At 42.5% G+C, this 15440-nt stretch overlaps 1 protein-coding gene across 5 annotated transcripts in view; it reads left to right on the forward strand.

Moving 5' to 3' along the window:
• Window positions 1-9360, forward strand: part of LOC126522832 (uncharacterized) — a 39123-nt gene extending 29763 nt beyond the window's left edge. For all 5 annotated transcript variants that reach the window (XM_055066577.2, XM_050171662.3, XM_050171665.3 and 2 more), the window contains exons 10-11: window positions 778-873; window positions 3440-9360. In XM_055066577.2, coding sequence (XP_054922552.1) covers window positions 778-873; window positions 3440-3671 — 328 coding nt within the window. In that variant the 3' untranslated portion in view covers window positions 3672-9360. The remainder of the gene's footprint in view (window positions 1-777; window positions 874-3439) is intronic.
• Window positions 9361-15440: the final 6080 nt, after the last annotated feature.

The following is a 15440-nucleotide window of genomic DNA, read 5'->3' on the forward strand; positions in this document are numbered from 1 at the left end:
CATGATAGTGCATAGGTAATGTACTGTAAAAGGGTAAGCTTAAAAAGGGCTTCAGAGCTGGCTGTAGACAGGGCAGCATCTCTTTTGAAAACTGCCTTTCGAACTTAACATCGCTGTTTGGCTGTACCAATAACGTGGAGAGATAGTCATAACTTTTTCCTCTCTTTCAGGCAGTCTTATAGTGTGAAAGCCACATAATCCTTTCAAACAGTTGGCTTCAGAATCCACTACTGAGCATAATATATTATCCACATAACCAGCCATGTGGATGAAATGTTGTACTTTTAATGTAGGGTTTGTACCTCCATCCAATAATGCTGCAAGGGTCCCTTGCAGCATTATTGCAGCATGATAACTTTCTGAACTGTGTAGTTTTGACATGTCAATGATTTTTGCATTACACGCATTGACTGCAGTTATTTCACTGTGAGCTCTGCTAAAAAATGACAGTTGTAGAAGGCATGACATGAGGGTAACTAATTCTTACCCCTTGGCATATCAGATCATTTTGGGTTTTGTCATGGCTTGAGATCATTATTTAGAGCCGCAGTTATCAGCATCAGACACTGCACGTCTCACTGAAAGGCAATGACGTTCAATTCTTACGATCACTGCTCCAGTTTTATTAGTGCTTTCGTATTTTTATGGCATTCATCAAGTGTGTATAGGTATCTCTGACTCTTCATCAGAACTGATATGCCTAAGGTAGTTAGCGCATAGATCCAACAAATAATTTGTTACTTTTTTTCATTTATCAAAATTGTCTGCTTTGTCCAGTGGATCTGAAAACAAGCTGGATGAAGAAATGAACTACCTCAATGCAAAGTTTGCTGAGCTCTCAAGGCCAGGATTTACAGGGGAGTTCACAAACAAGTAAGTTCATGGGTACTTGCTGCTGAACTGAGGAATAGATGATTCCATGTATCTTTGCGAGTGCAAATTCTAAAATTTAATTGGCTATAAATATTCTGTAAGAAAAAATTGGCCTCAAATATGGATTGAGCACTCAATGCTTTTGTACTTCCAGTAGTTGTATAAGTAAAGGAAAAGGAAGGATAAGCAAAGCTCACTGCACACTGCTTACAACAAAACAACCGAATGGACATCCCAAGTTATGTGGTCAGCCATTGGTAATAATGGAACAAATCAACCTACCGTTACCAGGTACACTTAGAAAGAAGTTCACCTGGTTGTGCTTACCAATATAGGATTGAAAAGGGCTGTCAATGTTGTGCAGAGAAGGAAGTAAATACTGTCTCCACCTATTGCAATATAATTATCAGCTCACAACAGGGCTTGCAAAAATCTTGCATATCCGCATCTTGCATATCTCTGTGTTCAGTGAATACAGTCGAACCCGGATATATGGAGCCCACATTTAATGAATTGTTGTGTATAGTGAACAGCAGTAAAATCCCCTTAAAAATGATTGCATAAAATTTTTATTTTATATATCCAATTAGCAATATGTCAGACTTTATTGTGATCCCCTTCAGATTCAATATATCCATGTTCGACTTTATTGTCAAGTATTCAGAATCAGGTTTTATTGGGATCATTAGAAAGATTACAAGTTGCTAATACTGTATTCAGAAGGAGGTCCCGAAGTCAAAGACTGCAATGGGACCTCCTTTACAGAGTAAACGTAATAAAACAAAAGTACAGCAGGTTCAACAAATTGTTAACATAGAAAAATTACAGGTTTTAGTATGAGTAGCATGATTGAAGAATTACATATGCATAAATGTCATGAAAAAAAGCACTGTAACACAATCTCATTGACAACTGATAAAGCAACTGCGTAGATGATGTGACGAACACAGTATAATTTGTTAACTCAAATGTATATGCGAGGCAGAAGCAGAAACCTAACGGTATGTTGTTTTCTGTTGATGACCTTCATAACCCTAAATGAGTTTTTTTTTTAAATGCAGATCCACTAACACACCTTGTGATATGGTGGAATCTTCATAAAGTGAAGCAGTTGTTTAAATGCTATACAACTAATGGTGATGCATACATTTGCGTCTATTTTACTCCTACGCAACGTGTGATCCCATGCGCTGTTTATGTTTATGCGCTGCTAAGGTCATAACTTTAAGCTCGTGCAATTTCCATATTTATGCACTACATTGCCCACAAGCTATGCCAAAATCTGAACACCCAATCAGGAGGATGCATAGTGTGAGATGACCATGCACAGATGTCATTGTTTTGTATTAAACGAAGGACCAATCCCTCTGAGCTAGAACAAATACTGGCAAGTGTCACAGCACTCTAAAGAATTTATTATAATAGTACATACTTGTTTCTATGGACTAATTTCAGTTTCAGCACGCAGGAGATGAATGCGTAAGACAACACGATGCACTGGCTTGTTGCGCCCCTGTGATTACTGCGCCTACCACATGCGCACATCATCCATGTTTATATTTTTATAGCACTGTCATCATACCCAGCCTTATTGCTACAAGACAACAAATTGACTTGGTGTCGTGACAACATGATAGTGTCAGTAAAGCCGGTTCTGACTATTTGAGCCCAACCTTTATACTTGCCAAGTGTCATCCTTTCACTTGTTGAACCATCTGACAGGTTTCTACAACTTCAGAAGCAATACCGAATTTACCTGTGTAAGGCTGGCACTCCTTTGGATTTTTATAGGGTGCGAGCCTTACACGAGGCAGGCTCATGGCTACTCACAGAATCCTTGAACTGCACTCCGAGAGCTATGCAATATGTTGCACGCACGAGCGACCAACTATGAACATTTCTGTTCAGTCATCTTTGTCGCTTCCGCTGCTCCCATCATTTGACAAGCTCGCCTCATCAGCTTTCTCCTGAAGCCACTCGTCCTCGGCATCGTCCGCAACTGTTTGAGATTCCCGCCACCTTCAAGCTCTTAACGATGGCCTCGAATGAAGCTGCATGACATGCATTCAAAATTCAAGCACATGCTTCTTTGCAGCGATGCCCTCTTAATGCGCCTGAACGCATGATGCACACGATAAGCAACGCGCCTCAGCACAGCTGATGCCTTTGGAACACGCTGGATCTAAGATGCAGCGTGATCGCAATCTGGCAGAATACGGTGACATTGATGATGCCAGTATCGACAGGATAGTAGCTAGTACTATCCATTAGCGGTTTGCAGAGATGAACCAACACATGGTTATGATGTGGTTATATGTCTGACTGTTAGGGAAACATTTTTTTCGCAATGTTCTGGACTCGAATCTCATTGATTTGAAGATAATGTTTACGCTTGTGCTCCTGGGTATGAGCCTTCGACAAGTAAATACAGTATTTATGAGTGCTCCTTTAAGTACGAAGCTTATGCCATGATATACTTATACATTTTCATGGCACAGGTGATGACTGTCATGTCCTTTTTCATTGAAAACACCTTCCTGTTCCTCTCTATCTTTCTCTTTCCAAGCTGGGCCAAGCGGATGAACGACAATGCTGTGGCAACGCTCTCTATCAGTGACCGTGATGTTCAAGTCAGCAGCAGTGGTAGCGACGGTTCGTTGCAGGGTCTGGGGCACGGCCTGGAGACCAAAGTTCCTTACCTGTGTCACCAGTGCGGCACCATGTACCCAGTTACCGCAGCCAAGTACTGTTGTGAATGTGGGGCCAGGAGGCTCGGTTATATCAGCCTGTATGCGTAATGACGAGTTGTCCGAATGCACAGGTACAAGTTGGGACTGGTCATGACTGCCCTTGAATGTGCAGTGTAAAATATGGAGGCAGATGCTGTCGAAATCATCAGTTGCTCCCTGTGACTCGGAGGCTGCATTCTATCTGGCCACACCACACACGAATGATTACTTCTTTTCTCTCTCATTTATGTAGGGAACTTGCTAAATGCCCATTTTGGGATCCTGATGAAACAACTTGCGACCTGGCAACATGTCCGATATTGAATGAAAGAAGTGGAGATGTCAAAATTTTACCTTTCAGCTCTTCGCTTCCTTAAACGTAATAGAAATGTCATTCAAAATCATGGAGCATAAGGTCGAGATTCAAAATGCAAGTGAGATTTTTGTTGTGACACCTCTTTCTGTTCTTGTTTTCTGGAAGCAAGTTGCTCAAGATGATATCACCCTGGATTGTGAAGTGCTATGTTGAAAAGATTTGGCAGCTGAAGTGTCATCTTAGTTTGCCTCTAGAAACAGTAGTGCTGTAGCGTGCACTTTACATTTCCCTAACCAGTGACATTAACACTTGCTGCATTTAATATTAGTGTTTGATAGCTTCAGAATGCAAGATTATCACTATCGAAAAATAAATTGTTCATTTAATCACTTCTCAGCAGTGGGTTCAATGCTGTAATTTATAATTTTTTGTTTGGATATCAATACTCTGGCAAGAAACGTTACACCTAAATTTTGGGGTCTCTGTTCCTTTAGCAAAAGGGGTACTATCATGAACAAATGAAAAACCAAGTAAGTCAAATTAGAACAGCAAATCAGAAAATTGTGCTTTAAGCACAAGACAAATTAAGGTCGTTGACCAAAACTGGAGCAGGCTGTGCACAGCTCTATGTTGGCAAGAAGAAGCAGCACCCTTATACACAATGTATGAGCGAAAATTTCACATTATTTTTGCTTTTTGTTTGCGTTTGAATTCTCATGGTTGAGCTTCATACATTTACAATTTTACAACCCTCTGCAAATGGTTGATGCATTTGTACCATAGGTGCATTCCAGATGAAAGAACTGTCTGGCTAGTTAGTCATAATTCATCATCTACTAAAATTTTTTTTTATCATTGTAGAAAATAAAGTGAAGATAAACAGGTGCATTCATTGCTTTATAACGATGCTCACACAGAAGTATACTTCCTGTGTCCTTGTTTACCAAACGCTCTGTCTCTTCACTCATGGCGGGTACTGGTGTGTTCAGCAGTTCCTTAACCTTGTACAAGGTTACTACTGTGGATAACGATGAGTGCCCAATTAAGTTGTCTGCTAGGTGTTCTCTGAAAGCGTCATGTATTTCTGCTACAATGTGTGGTCCTGGTCTGCAGCCTGTGGCATATTGTGTGGATGTCATGTGAAAGAGTTGCGAGAGGTTGTCTTTTGGAAGTAATGCCTGCCCCATGCCACAATGCGCGATTCCGAGTTCTGCGTGTGTTACTCGAGTCACTTACACATGGAATGCGTGCACTGTTGCTGGTAGATAGAAGTGCACTTGACTGGAAATTCTCTCTCCCCTCTGCACGGCACGGCATTAATGTTCATTTTGGCACGCACTGCCTACACTGCACATTTCCGTCCATCTAGCCGAAAGTCGCACATAAAAGTGAAGCTTGTGCCTTTTCAAGAAGAGCAGCGATTTTATCTAAATCCATTATTGTTTTGTCACTGCCTTGTGATCATTCTCGGTGGTGCAATTGTCTGACTGACAGTTTCCGTAGTCATCTCCTTTCAACACATCTGTGCCGCACACCACCTCTTACTTTTCACAAAAGTTTCCCAGCTTTGCAGTATGAAAGAATCCGATTTCTCTTTTTTTCTAGCACACAGCATATGATCACAGTATTTAATAGACCAAACACCGAGCAAGGTACAATTAAAAGATACTTTAGCTCCTCCACAGGAACCTTGCTTACAATCTCCTAAATGTCTATTAACAAATTTTACTTTGGTCAGTGTTGTGTCAGTTAACTACTGTGATCGTCCCCAATAAAATGGGATTCTATGAGACTCCTGCATTTTACGGCTCCCTCTCATACTTCAGTGTTCATAAGAACTGCAGTGAGGAGAATGATGATTGATTTTGGACCACACTAATATGCATCCAGAAGGGACATTTATCCTGTGTTCCTTTCTTACCATTTAAAGTTCATGTTGTATCACTTGTTACAGAAGAAATTTAGGGAAAAGTGTGCAACTTTAAGGAGCTAACATATCATAAACAATTAACAGCTGTCAGGAGCATTTACAAACCACGTACACCTTGTTGCTGGCTTATGACTGCCTGGTGAAATGTGACACGCTAGGATAAAAGTCGCAGTGGCACTTCTCTATCTTCAGAAGAGGAGATGAAGAGCGAGTGTTTCAAGCATGGACAGAAAGTGGACAGGATCGACACCGAGTGCAGCAAAGACTAAATGTAGCTTTTTTTTTACAGAATTGCACACAATTTAGGACTAAAACAGTCAGCCGTTGTGTGTGACTACCAGTGCTAACATGATCACAGATTATTTTTTCTTCTTTTTTGTTTGTTTTGCCCTTTATCATTGGCTGACATGGCACCATGCTACCATTCATTCTAGAATCGGTCTTTCAATGTGGTTGATGATAAGGAAGGAACAGTATCATAGGGAAAAAAAAATCAGTGGAACATACGACTTCAAATATCTTGACCCTTTTGTTACACTCTGCTGCTTGACAGTTCTCTCCAATTCTGACAGTTCGCATACCCAAGTAGGCTTTGTAAGCTGGGCTAATGCTGGTCCAACATTGTCCAATGAAGGGCCAATGTAAGTTGACATTGGTCTTGTTTTCTGTCTTGCTAGGGATAGGTGGGTACCTGTGCTCTCAAGTGACAGCTGAGCCTACAAATTGATTTGCATAGCCTACAAAGGAATGTGGTGCTTTATGTTGCTCTCTTTTGTGTATGTATCTTCTGTCTAGTTTAGGCTGAAGTGCCTTAGCAAAGTTCTTGCTGCACACTTCTGTACTGCCAGGCATGGGAACAGCTGCATTTGTTCTTAGCCTTTAATTTCTTTTTGCAGTATTGTAAAGAAAAAAGCTGACTGTAGAAGCTTAGTCAAATGGAGACAACTAGAGTGTGTGCTGGAACATGAGAAATACTTCTTTTGGTTGTGTGTAATCGCTGCATGGCAAGACAAGTGTTGGTTTGAGAGTTATACAAATCACTATTGTTGTGAAGGCAGAATCAAGCGTGTGTTGCATCTTTGTCACATGAATTTGCTTTTGTTATGGTGTCCATGCACTCTACAACAACTATGTGCTGTCCTTAAGGCTTACTCTTTTTTTTTTTTTCATGACATCATTTTGACAAAGTTATTTAGCACTGCTTCTTTGTGCCATGCACCCATTAACGGGAGTACAGATGCCTTTGGTATGTCTCGAAATTTAAGACAGACTACTACAAGGATGTGTGTTAACATTATGTACAATCATTGTCTGCAGTAGTTAGCTAGTCATGTGATTTATTTCATGCATGCACTAGGCTATTGGATAGTAGCCACTGTTTGCTAGTTTCCTTTTTTAGGGAAGTTTGTTAATCGCAGTCTTCAGCGATGCAACTTTTCTTTACAATGACAAAGAACACACATGCACCAAGGAAGCCTTTGGCAGCTGTTTAAGCTGTTTCTTGTGGCATGCGTGATCCCCTAATCAACGTCGTGTAAGATAGTCCTCCGTCTTTTTGCAATGTCTGATGAAAGATAACAGTCTTGGCTTCTGACTGTAGGTACCTAACAGTCCATGCAAAAAATATGTACAGCAACTTATCAAACAACTTCGAACTGGCATCTATCTGTCAGGTGGTGTTAAGAGTGCGATTGCCTCAGCATACTTGTTTTTTAACTTTTTGCCCAGTATTAATCTTCTGTGTTGCATGCGTATCGGTTGTTGTAAAGTTATTGCAGTTGGTCCACTTTGACTAAAGGTAGCGACCAGGCTGCGTCGGCTCTTGCTTGTTAAATGCTTGTATTCAACGTTGAGCATTCCGTGCACAGCATGTTCAGCTTGCTGCAGCTGGTTGAAACGAGGCACACATTGTCGAGTATATGTGCTTCCACAGAACAGTTATGTGGTCAGGTTGTTAGATGTGGCGCTCTTCACGGTCCTTTTGGCGTTTTGAATAGTCGAGGTTGCCGCACGTTCCTTATTTCTGGCTCGTCATATTGGCAAGGTTTTTTTTTTTTTTTTTTTTTTTTGCAGAATCTCTGTGCTTGTCACGCAGTCTTTCCTCGGTGAAAGTTTGTGATGGGCAGTCTGTGTAAAAAGTTTTAAAGGTGCTGCATTCATGACTGCACCTGTTATTGGACCCCACATATGAGGGCCACGTACCTCTTTTTCCCTGTGTCTTCATATTGGCGAGTTTCTTTCAGAATCTGTGCCTGACACAAAGTCTCTCCTCAGTAAGAGCTTCTGCCATGCAGTCTTTGTAAAGAAGTTCCGAAGGTGCTGCGTTCATGACTACCTGTCATTGGCCACATACCGAGGGCCACATACTTCAGCTACTCAAAAGCCAACAAGATTTTTAATGGCCGTGCTACATTTTTTCGAAGTTTTGAGCAGCAGGCCTGCCTCAGGAGCCAGGCAGCAGATGTTTTCACTCATAGAGCAGCTTCAAAACTTCCAACAAAAGCCATATGGGCAAGCTGTATTGAAATGCAAACAGGAAGAAGCAAAGTAGAATCCATCTCATAGGTGATTACTTATCGTTCTAATTTGTGACCGTGCTGTAATCAGCATATGAACTTGGCCCGGCTCCACAAAGAATTGTCTGCCAATACAAGCCTTATAAGGGAAGGCAAGGCAGGGCTATCGATTTGTTTTTGTCGGTAATGTTTCATTCTTGCTTGACAATACATTCAGGCAATTTTTACGAAAGGCAATGCTTATCAGAAAGCATTTTGTTCACATCAAGAAAGATCAACCTTACTGCTCTTTCTTTTTCTTGATGCAAGTTGACTTATGCAAGTTGACTTATATCTCTCTTTCAATATGGCACAATGTGCACAACCTTCATTTTGAATTGGGCCTATCCAAAATAAACCTCTTGTACCTACTAACTCTTGTGCACATAATATTGTACATCACTTAGTTTGCTTGCCAAAAGCTATGGGCATTATGGAATTACTATCTCTTTCTTTTTTTCTTAAAGACCAAAAACGATTGAAAGTGGTGTGCAAGGATTGAAATAGTTAAGGATATGCCATGACTTTCATTTATCTGTTAAAATTTTATTGTTATTGCTTCTAGCTTTTGTACCTTCAGAAATGAACATAAAATGTGGCGTCTTCTTGAAGTATTTTGTTCATTTAAAGTTTACTAGAGCGTTCTTGTTTGCGGATGAACTCTTCTTGAACATTTTTGTCACATTGCTTGCAGAGATGGTGTGTACACATTTTGGTGTGAAAAAGGTGGGAACTTCTTCATGCCCTTTTACAAGATGTTATTTCTGTTTCATGTTGCCCTTGATTTTCACTATTCTCTATGTTGAATGTTTGTTATCAAACCTGTAATAAAGTGTAGCATCAAAGTGTTGCAAGGCCTAGTGCCACCGCTGTGCATGTGCTCCCTATGCGTGCCATTGTCGACTTTCGGTCGTACTACTGTGAACAAGAATTCAAATAAATGTGATGACTTCCGCATGTTGCTGTGGCATCTCATTGATGTGATTGATGCAGTAGATGCCAATAAGTCCTTTAAGTTAGGCAACCTTTATCTCGCAAAAATTACATTTCTGCAACAGCCCCATTTCTCAGCCCTCCTACTCTGCTAGTACCTCACTATCTAGCCTCATTTGGGGTTGCCCAAAGTGTTAACAGATAGCACTAAGTGTCCATGTAAGGCGAGAAATTGTGTGAGACACGGACATTTTGTGCAACAACAGCAGCAAATTGGCAATGCCGATAAGTCATGAATGTTATGATAATGACGAAAATGTAATGATGGTTACAAGACACAATAACACTGCAGCGATTAAGCAAGATGATGGCAACGATTATTGCTACCAGCATTAGTAGAATCAAAGTTTGGATTTAGCTACATTGCACGGTGACATATGACAATTACATGACGGAGACGAATGAAAGTGATGACAATAACAAGACAGCTGATGACGACGGCAACAAAGGCATGCCAACAGCGATGACATAGACAACAATGTCAATTTAACTTGTGCGTATAAAACTTATTCGCATAACACTGCTACCCAAAGTGAATGTGATCTGCAGTTTTTCATTTTCTGTAGACATAGTAAAAAGACACTCAAACGGAATATTAAGATGAGTTGTGTTACTAAATTACGTGTCTAGAATACCAAAAAAAGTTCACTCTTGCTGTAAGTAGAAGCAAGCCAAAAAATGCATCAAATGAAAAAGCAGGTGGCGAGTCTGGCGACACCCCTAGGCCCCTTTGAAGTTCCCGCGCATGGGCTTTCTCAGACGTCTCGTATTTTGACTAAACCAAACGCAAAGCAGGCCGGTGGCACCACCTGGTTTCAGTCATACAAACTGCTCGCTGGAGCACCCTATCTCCCCACCCTGCATGCACACTCCTCTTGCCACAGTTACAGTTCTTAGTGCGCTGTTCCAACGACCTCCTGGACTGTGCACACGAATACTCTGTGTTTTATTGCAATAACATTTATGTGGACACTCGAGGCACATTTCTGCAATCTCCGTGTTCCGTGTAACATCCAAGGGCCATAACATCACACCGTGTGCCCCGTATGTTGTACACATTCAGTGACTGCAGCTTCCCCCCCCCCCCCCCCGTTTTCGATAACTATACTTAAAGAAAGTAAACGAGTGCTAACACCACACCACGATGACCCCAAAAGTATCACATGTGCTACGATTAGGTAGGCAACATTTGTGAAGCTAGTGTCGCAAGTTGTTGCGAATGGGTGTAAATAATGTGTTTATGATCGGATGCCAACATCCTAGCCTCCAGCAAGCCCTCAGTAACCTAAATATACCTTGCTGTCGGTACCATGTAAATTTGCGATGTGTGTCATCTATGACGCACAAAGGCTGGCAAAGGGCACGATCGCTGCTCTGGAGGTTTGATATAGTATTACGAGCTACAGTGCCACCAACGTGCGTGCCAATCTTCTAAGCACACGCAAAGGTCCAGAGGTGGGCAGTGGTGCTGTTATGTTTCTCGTGCCTCAAAGTCGACAAAAATATGTGCAGCCAATCATCGTGTCAGGACACATGGAAAATGAAATAAGTTTTTGAGTATTCATTTGCGAAGCGGGAATGCGATAACAGCACTTCATTCAGGCTCAAACAAGTGCATAGCAAGCTTATGTTAATTAAATTATTTTAAATGCGAAGCATTTCTTGGAGAACATTTGCCACTTTGACAGTATCTATCTATCAGCCGCCTACATCTTTGTGCTCTCATGGTCGTCTCGTTAACTTGGTATGTACCAAAATTAGCATAGTATGACAAGAGTGTGTGATGAACATAAATGATCGGTCATGACATGGATATCACGACGTGTGTGTCATGTACATTATGAAACAGCCGCCTATGTATTGGTATGTAGCAAAATTCGCATAGTATGACAAGAGTGTATGACGAACATGAATGATTTGTCATGACGTGCATGTCATGTATGTCATGAAACAGCCGCCTACATCTTGGTGTTCATGGTTGCTTCTTTAACTTGATATGTACCAAAATTGGCTTAGTAAGTGTATGACGGCCATAAATGATAGGTCATGACATGCGTGTCATGTAGGTCATGAAACAGCTGCCTACATCTTGTTGCTCTCAAGGTCGTTTCTTTAACTTGGTAGGCACTGGTTCGCATAACATAGATTCCCACAGGGCGTGGGATCTGCCGGCTTTTTTCAGGTTAGCAACTCATCCCGAGTAACATTTCAACCTGTTTTAGCTCGTCCGTTCAAAGTAGTGCCTTACTTGTCGCGAACCTAGTTGTACTAAGGTGCATGCATGGAGGACGGTTGCGCTCGTTCCGAAAAAACATTTGCGAGATAAGACTTTAGAGAAGTGATGACTGCGCAAATAATTGCCGCGCTATGATGCGGCCAAAATTGCGGTAAGTGAAAATGATGTAGTCGTTGATATTGACGCGTGTACTTATCTTTATCGGGCGACCACGTTTCGCCGCCTAACAAATGTAATCGCACAGCGCGGGATGCGCCTGCATGTATCCGAAGTTTCTGGAAAGTTATCGATGCTTCTATCCGGCTGTCTGTGGTCGCCGAACCCTGTGTTATCTGATTTCATCGCGTTACGCGAATGGTGTAGAACTTTGTGGAAGGCACGCGGGTCCGAACGATTAGTCTGGAACATTCGACGACTGCAGTATAAAAGCCGACGCGCTTGACCCGCTGATCAGATTTTCGACGATCGCCGACAGTGTTCGCCGCTATCGTTGTGCTTTAAGTGTAGCCTGTTTTGTGGGCACAGGTTCGCCCAATAAAAGCTAGTTTTGTCTTTCACAGTACTGCTACTGTGTTCTTTAACGTCACTACCACGTGACATCAAATAGTGACAAATATTGTCACTATCACGTGACAATATTTAGGCACCATTTGTCGCCTCATAACTTAATTAAACGCCCCGGCCTAAGTGCCCTACAGCAAGTGCGTCTCAGAGACATAGTGGCCGTACGAATTATTAGTTGAACGAACGACTAAACGAAGGAGCACCTTGACCTTCACGCACTTTAAAGCTCAAGCGAATTAGCACCAACAGTACGTCTCAAAGACATATGACGCTGTCGTAGGGCGACGAACGCACCTCGTAAAACTCGGCTTCGGAAGAGCACGCATTCTTTTCCTTCGTATCGCAAATCCACCGGGCGGCCGCCAACGACGAACACGAACAAAAGAGAGAAACAAAGCTATTCAGTCTAAAGAAGGCTAGTAAGTAACCACAAAAGGCAGAGGGTTGCATTCCTAACACAAATTTTTACGCTAGAGCCTGAAACTTTGTCAAAAGGACAGGGCTGAAAAAGTTAAAAAGTTTCATAATCACTTTTCCGCGCGCAGCCTCGCGTGCCCGCGAATTCAAGCCAGTTGGCGTGCAAAACGATTAAGCGCACCATATACGACCACGTAGTGCTTATATAAACAAAGTACACGTCGCGTAGGAATCGTGTTAAAGCGTGCAGACAAATGGCAACATGCTCAGTGAACTGTGCGGTAAGTTTTCTTAACCCGGCGCGCTTACCGGGCGGTGTCGAGAAGACATTCATGCCTTTGCTGAAACCATTTTGGCATACGAAGGCGCAGCAGGTCATGGTGATGGAAAATGCCGTGAAGCGACGTCGCACTTGCCACAAAACTTAGATCAAGGCGTTCGCAAACCAAAACAACACTGAAGAGCAACGGCACCAATATTTGCTCCTCGCCAATCGGGTAGACGCTTCTCAAGAGAAATTTGAAAATGGCGGTGGAGCGCGGCTGTAAATAAACCAAATCGGCGGGAGAGTCCACGTGATTCCGTTAGGCCAATAGCGACGCAGCGCCGGCTTCGGCGCTGAAAATCGCGCCTTTGAGCTGAGTGAAATTCCCAAAACCCCTGAGCATTGGGCACTGCACACGTTTCCGAACTATGACGGCGTTGGGTATGTTTTGGCTTCATTGAACAGTGAGAAAAACACTGTCAGCGTTGAGAAGACTGTGCTGGTATGAACTACGGCGAGAGCCCTAGTGCAGTGATTTGCCGCAGCCTCACGTACCTACTACATACGAAACACTCGCCCAAGGGAGGTTAGAAGAAGCCGAACTCTCTATAGCCACAGTAGAAGCACCCCGTGCTAGCCACTCATCATTAGTAATGGAGATGAGTGACTCGCGGCTAATATATTCCGTTGCAAAGAAGTGCGTCATGATTAACTGTTGTTCATGTGAGCACATCCTCCTCGTCAGGCGAACATAAGTCAAAACACACCTGTTACCCTCAGAGTACACTGAGCAGTGTGACTGGGGTGGACTTTTGTATCCGTCTCAAGATTTGTAGTATGAACTTATTCTTCGAAGCCCTAAAGAATAGATTCACAGAAAGCTTCAACCACGAACAGCATCCGCGATGTTGTGGCTCTTGCAAAGAGTAATTTCCTCTGCGTCAATGTTGTTGGATGCGACCTTCACAATGAAGAAGCATGAGAATTGTTTCTTTCTGTGTCCTCACGCGGATCCACTTCTTAGTCAAAGGTATTAAGAGTTCGAGCGACAGAGAACTGAGCACATTAAGCTAAGCAGAACGACTTAGGTGCCTGGTATTGTTTTGACGCTTCCGTTGCAAACAGAGTGCTTTTGTCCTAATTAACATGGTTTCATGCATTCTTTCAGAGCTTTCCTTTTTCTTTTTTTTTTCTTTTTTTTTGCGATCACAGCCTCGGCGGTCGCATTTCAATGTGCCTGTACACCCGTTTATTCCGAGTAGCCACGTGTACTTCCGCAAGCTTTCTCGTAGGCGGATGTCCATAGGCTGGGAGCGTTCGAGACAAAACTATCTATTCACTATAGACAGTACTTATTCTCATTTTGTTGGCAGTGTGAGCAATGTAAGCATTCAGGAGTCAAGCATGAGTTTCAGCCTATCGCACTCTTCCGATGAGTACGCGGCCATGACGCGGCTAACAAGCTCGCACTGCGGTGCTGTTCAGGACAACGTTACTAGACTAGTAACGTTGAATCAGGATGGATGGACGGATGAATGAATGCTATGAGCGCCCCTTTAAAATAGAGTGGTGGGTTGCGCCACCAAGCTCTTCTTACTATATTGCCTAATGTCCTACCTATGTTAAAAAAGAAAGGAAAAAAAAAACACGATAAATTTCCATCACCATGCTTTCTGAACCCTTATTGGGAACATTGTTTCCGTACGCCTTCGTCTTTTTTTTTTTCTTTCTTTTTTCTCGTTTCCCTACTTCCACCAACCTTCCACTCGCATCTTACTACATATTTACTTTCCCCCTGCTCTTAAAATTTGGGGATAAGCTAAGTTGAAATCTGGGGGTGGGCCAAATGAAATTTGGCATTGGGGCAACTTGAAATTTGGCATTGGGGCAACATAAAATTTGGGGAGGGGGAGGAGCAACTTGAAATTAAGGGGTGGACCAACTTAAATTTGGAGGTGCGACAACCTAAATTTGGTGGGGCCAACTTAAATTTAGGGATAAGCCAAGTTGAAATCTGAGGGGGAGCCAGCTTGAAATTTGGACGTAGGCCAACCTAAATTTGTAGTAATGCTTACGCGTACTTAGACAACTCTAGTGTAGTATGTGCATCATATTTCAGTGCTTGAATTTGCTTTAAATTGGGCTGGCACGCACGTGCGAGTGGGTGACGATTATTGTTTGGTTTTCTCACGAATACAGCCAATGTGCAGGGGGTACGTGCTCACGTGATCACGCTTGCTTGCTAACACTGAAATTGTCCAACCGTCCTATTCAGTTTAGAAGCCACAGCGCAAAAGCTACTTTCACATTGAGAAGATAAACACATGGACGGACGATGCACTCGTGACTAATTTATTAGTAGAAGGCACGCTAAATATAATACTTGTGGTGCACATGCGCGCACAGGCAAGAAAAAAATTTTAGCATTCTCGATGCTGTTATCACCATTTTTACAAATTTTCTACACCATGGAGCGCGCAACTGGCCCAAAATCATGCGCCTCCGTCGAATACTGCGGCCCCTCTGCGGGAGCCAAGGAGAAAGCGTGCCGTGCGCAGCGCC

This window comes from Dermacentor andersoni, chromosome 6 (genome assembly GCF_023375885.2).
Source record: "Dermacentor andersoni chromosome 6, qqDerAnde1_hic_scaffold, whole genome shotgun sequence".
NCBI lineage: Eukaryota > Metazoa > Arthropoda > Arachnida > Ixodida > Ixodidae > Dermacentor > Dermacentor andersoni.